The sequence below is a fragment of the Tupaia chinensis genome, unplaced genomic scaffold (assembly GCF_000334495.1).
Source record: "Tupaia chinensis unplaced genomic scaffold, TupChi_1.0 Scaffold000211_1, whole genome shotgun sequence".
Lineage (NCBI taxonomy): Eukaryota > Metazoa > Chordata > Mammalia > Scandentia > Tupaiidae > Tupaia > Tupaia belangeri.
Window position 1 is genome coordinate 639,448 of NW_006159686.1, and position 5,087 is coordinate 644,534.

The 5,087-nt window shown below is 63.7% G+C and overlaps 2 protein-coding genes across 2 annotated transcripts in view; both read right to left on the reverse strand.

Annotated features, from left to right (window-relative positions):
* Positions 1-5,085, reverse strand: part of FBRSL1 (fibrosin like 1) — a gene marked incomplete at both ends in the record, with an annotated part of 66,172 nt that extends 61,087 nt beyond the window's left edge. Inside the window, one exon of the mRNA XM_027771372.1 lies at positions 4,936-5,085. Within this exon, the coding sequence (XP_027627173.1) occupies positions 4,936-5,085 (150 nt within the window). The remainder of the gene's footprint in view (positions 1-4,935) is intronic.
* Positions 2,625-4,506, reverse strand: LOC106734749 (mucin-2-like). The gene has a single exon (XM_014587401.2). It carries the CDS (start codon positions 3,999-4,001, stop codon positions 2,739-2,741), a length of 1,263 nt encoding a protein of 420 aa, XP_014442887.1. The 5' UTR covers positions 4,002-4,506; the 3' UTR covers positions 2,625-2,738.
* Positions 5,086-5,087: the final 2 nt, after the last annotated feature.

The following is a 5,087-nucleotide window of genomic DNA, read 5'->3' on the forward strand; positions in this document are numbered from 1 at the left end:
GCCCCTGCCACACCCTCCCTGCACAGAGAGGCCGGCAGCGCGTGGTGGTGAGCCCACACTCTGCGAGGCTGGCCCACACGGGCAGATTCTAGCCCCGCGTCTGGAGACCCCTGCGTGTCTGGGTGCACGGGCTCACGATGGGGGCTGGCCGACACTGGGGAGGCTCGTGGCGCTAAGGCCCTATCAGGAGGCTGGCTGCCTGCCTGCCTCCCTGGCTTGCTTGCAGGAGAAAGAAACACCCCTCGGGGTGACTGGCTCGCTACCCATAGAAAGCCTAGACCAGGCCACAGGCAGGCACAGTGACTCCAGACCCGGGTGCTGCTCCCGGGAGACGCCCACATGTCAGGGAAGTTTGGGTCTGTGTTTTCAGTGGGGTGAGACATCTGTGAACGAGTGACCGAGTGTGCCCCCTAGAGAGGAGAAGGAACACTGGTGGGTCAGGGTAAGGCAGAGGGGCTGGGGTGGGGCCAGGTCTGGCCGAGGGAGTCCCAAACATGTTACTTACAGGACGCTTGGGCAAAGAACTGTCCGGGAGCAGATGGGCCAGAGCAGGAACCAGAGTGGAGCACACGGTGCTGTCGGAACCACAGGGGTGACTGTGGCCACAGCAGGGTCCGGAAGGATCTGGAAGCCTGAGCCAAGCGAGAACTGAAAGGCTCAAGAAGCGACAGGGGACACCCTGCTCTAGCACCGCAGGCCGTGAGGCTGGCAGGTGGGACTTCCTCAGAAATGAGGGGGACCCTTCCTGGGGGCCGGAGGGTCGGGGGCAAGCCCTCGGCCTTGGAGCCAGCAGGCAGCACCTGAGGGGAAGTGGTCCTGGTGGGGTGGAGTCCTAGCCCCACAAGGCAGCTCCGGGAGGACCAGGGGCAGCGGGGCAGGGCCTGTGCGAGGTCCATGGAGGCTCTCCGCACACCGTGCTGGAGCTGGACTCTCGAACCAGGAGAGAGTGCTTGGTGTGAACAGATCAGGAAAAGCGGGCCCGCCTGGAGCTGGAGGCAGACAGGCTCACGGGGCCCTGGGCAGCATCTCACTCAAGTGGAGCCAGCCTGTGCAGTGGGTCTGGGCCCACCGGACGCTACTCTCCCCAGGGAGACACACCTGTTCTGTGCCCAAGGCCAGTGAGGGCGGCTTTTGCCACCCAAGAAAGGTCTGACCCACCCCCGGAAACCTTGCCTGGCCTCATGTGCCGTGAAGCTGACCTTCTCAGGATCCCTGGGCACGGGCCTGCCTGTCACCTTTGGTCAGGGCGAGCAGGAGACAGGGCTGTCAGAAGAAACAGAAGGGTTGGCAAAAGCTTTCTGCCCAAACTGCCCAGGCACCCTCTGCTTAGAGGTCCACCAAGGCCCTCGGGACAGTCACCCCACTGGTGGTGAGTGGCCTACCACCAGCACCGCAGAGCTGTGGAGCTGAGGGCGGGCCAGGCAGGGGCTCTGCGGGCTGAGACTTCCCATCTGTCTGATGGTGGGGGCTGAGCAGGTGGCAGGGCAGGGGACTGAGGCAGTCCACTCGTGTCCTCTGCTCCCTCTAAGCAGAGGGTGCCTGGGCAGTTTGGGCAGAAAGCTTTTGCCGACCCTTCTGTTTCTTCTGACAGCCCTGTCTCCTGCTCGCCCTGACCAAAGGTGACAGGCAGGCCCGTGCCCAGGGATCCTGAGAAGGTCAGCTTCACGGCACATGAAGCCAGGCAAGGTGTCCGGGGGTGGGTCAGACCTTTCTCGGGTGGCAAAGGCCGCCCTCACTGGCCTTGGGCACAGAACAGGTGTGTCTCCCTGGGGAGAGTAGAGTCCGGTGGGCTCAGACCCACTGCATGGGCTGATTCCACTCGAGTGAGACGCTGCCCAAGCCCTCCTCAGCTGGCAACCACCACGGCCACTACCAAGGGAGCACTGCCCGACCCACAGCCACAGGCATGACGGGACCTCAGCTGCCCCATGAGGCTGGGACTGCCTCCCTCCTACGGGGCAGCACAGGTGTGCAGAGGGGTGTGAGGCCTGCCTGGGATGCAGGGATGGGGGAGAGGCAGCTCAGGGTGCAGGGGTAGGGCAGGGCTACCCAGGGCTCCGGTTTGGGGAGAACACCGTGGGCAGAGGGTGGACTGTCCATGCTCAGAAGATACCAAAGCACCCTATGCAGCTGTGTGGCCGATGACCCCCACCGCTGGCCCAGAAGGTGCCTCTGAGGGTACATGGCTCCCGACCCTGGGATGTCGCCCTTGCGAGCAGGACTCCTGGTGTAGGGACAGCCCCCAGGCCCCTGGGCAGAGAGGTTCTGAGGCTCTGAGCAGGGGTTTGCAGAGCCGAGGACCAGACACCAGCGCCTCAGCATGCCCACCCGTGGCATGGCCATCAGCCTTCTGGGGTCCCCTGAGGAGGAAAGGAGCAAATGTCTACACAGGCAGCTCAAACACTGCCCTGTACCAGACCTTCACCGCACCGGCCACACTGCCCGCAAGAAACGTCACCAATCAAGAGACGCTCCTGGGTCGACATAGGGGCTGCCCCCATCCAGAAGCCCCATACTTTCCAAGGCAGCTCCGTGGGCAGGAAAAGGCACATGTGACCCCCAAGGTGCCACACAGACAGCATGCCGGGCCAGCCTGGTGGGCCGGGCCAGCCTGGTGGGTGGTGGAGCATGTGCCCTTAGGGCTGGGGGTGCGGCCTCTCCTCTCAGCCATCCCCCATGATGGCACCTTCTGCTTGCTGAGCTGCTCTGGGCCTCGGGACTCCCAGGACACCCATGAATCAGACCGACTTACAGGCTCCAGTGAGGGCAGGGAAATCTGAGTGGGAACGACAAGAGAAGTAGGGAACCCCACAGCTGGTGAGTGGGGGAACACACCACTTCAGATGGGTCCAAAGTGCCATGTGCAGAGAGACAGGGAGATAGCACACGTCGGCGAGAACAGCAGGTACGGAGGATTCTAAGTGGCTGATGGATGTGCAGGGGAGGAGCTGAGGAAGTGTGGCAGAAGAACTGAGGAAGTGCAGGGGGAAGAGGTGAGGAAATGCAGGGGGAAGAGGTGAGGAAGTACAGGGGGAAGAACTGAGGAAGTGCAGGGGGAAAAGCTGAGGATGTGCAGGGGGAAGAGCTGAGGAAGTGCAGGGGGAAGAGCTGAGGAAGTGCAGGGGGAAGAGCTGAGGAAGTGCAGGGGGAAGAGCTGAGGAAGTGCAGGGGGAAGAGCTGAGGAAGTGCAGGGGGAAGAGCTGAGGAAGTGCAGGGGGAAGAGCTGAGGAAGTGCAGGGGGAAGAGCTGAGGAAGTGCAGGGGGAAGAGCTGAGGAAGTGCAGGGGGAAGAGCTGAGGAAGTGCAGGGGGAAGAGCTGAGGAAGTGCAGGGGGAAGAGCTGAGGAAGTGCAGGGGGAAGAGCTGAGGAAGTGCAGGGGGAAGAGCTGAGGAAGTGCAGGGGGAAGAGCTGAGGAAGTGCAGGGGGAAGAGCTGAGGAAGTGCAGGGGGAAGAGCTGAGGAAGTGCAGGGGGAAGAGCTGAGGAAGTGCAGGGGGAAGAGCTGAGGAAGTGCAGGGGGAAGAGCTGAGGAAGTGCAGGGGGAAGAGCTGAGGAAGTGCAGGGGGAAGAGCTGAGGAAGTGCAGGGGGAAGAGCTGAGGAAGTGCAGGGGGAAGAGCTGAGGAAGTGCAGGGGGAAGAGCTGAGGAAGTGCAGGGGGAAGAGCTGAGGAAGTGCAGGGGGAAGAGCTGAGGAAGTGCAGGGGGAAGAGCTGAGGAAGTGCAGGGGGAAGAGCTGAGGAAGTGCAGGGGGAAGAGCTGAGGAAGTGCAGGGGGAAGAGCTGAGGAAGTGCAGGGGGAAGAGCTGAGGAAGTGCAGGGGGAAGAGCTGAGGAAGTGCAGGGGGAAGAGCTGAGGAAGTGCAGGGGGAAGAGCTGAGGAAGTGCAGGGGGAAGAGGTGAGGAAGTACAGGGAGGAAAGAGGTGAGGAAGTGCAGGAAGAGGAGGTGAGGAAGTACAGAAGGAAGAGCTGCTGAGGATATGCAGGGGGAAGAGCTGCGGAAGTGCATGAGGAAGAGGTGAGGAAGTGTTAGAGGAAGGTGAGAATGTGCAAGAGGAAGAGCTGAGGAAGTGCTGGAGGAAAAGGTAAGTGCAGAGGAAGAGGCGAGGAAGTGCAGGGGGAAGAGGTGAGGAAGTGCAGGGGAAGAGCAGAGGAAGTGCAGGAGGAAAAGTGAGGCAGTGCCTGCCTGTGCAGGGCCCTGAGGCCAAGTTTAGGGCTCTATCTGCCTCTCCCAGCAGGGGCGCAGGTGGGCAGACCTGGGTGTCAGGTGTACCCAGCTCATAGCAGCGTAGGGCTTAGCCAGGGCTCAGCCAATACAAGGCAGAAAACTGTCCTGGGCTCCCGTCCAGCACAGGGTAGAGGCTGTGCCTGCCCCAGAGACCAGGCCACCACACCCACCACAGCGCTGGGTGGGACCAGATGCCTGGGGCTACAACACCTGAGCTTGCAGGGGCCCACTTGTCCACCCATTGGCCTAGACACAAAGCCGAAAGCCTGCACGCCTGCCCAGGGCCAGCTCCGCAGCCCCTTCAGGGACCTGCATGGTGCTCAGCCTGATGGGGCATCCCGGGGACCAGGCCAGCCGACCGGTTCCCCACTGGAGCGGGCACAGCTCTACCCGGCAGGGCCCCAAGGGCTGCGCCGGCGTGTTCCCCTGCCAGCCGCCCCCCGCCCACCCCACTGCCGGCTCCGACACAAGTTCGCTTCCCACTCGGCTCTACAGACGTCGCCGGGGCTAACCCACGAGCAGGCCACCGCGGTCACCGGGAGGGCGAGGGCTAGAAGCCCGCGGGCCAGGGGAGCAGGAGCCCCGAGTGCCCGTCATCACCGCCGCCCTGCAGCCAGCCCCTCGGCCCCGGGCGCGCGGACCGGACGCAGTGACATTCCGACGGCAGAAACGCAATCGCAGAGGGCCGCCAGCCCCGTCCCGGGCCCCCGCCTACCTCCAGGGCCTCCAGCGTGCTGAAGCTGGCGATGGCGAAGCCGTCGATGACCTCCTCCTCCTGCGAGCTGGACTCGCGGCGGCGACGGCGCGGGGGCCGTGCGGGGGCGGCTCGGGAGGGCGCGCCGCGCAGCCCCGCGTTCTCCTTGCCGG

What these genes read in the sequence shown, in the direction of transcription:
- LOC106734749 (XM_014587401.2), bottom strand. Translation starts at nt 4,001, where the DNA reads ATGCACTTCCGCAGCTCTTCCCCCTGCATATCCTCAGCAGCTCTTCCT.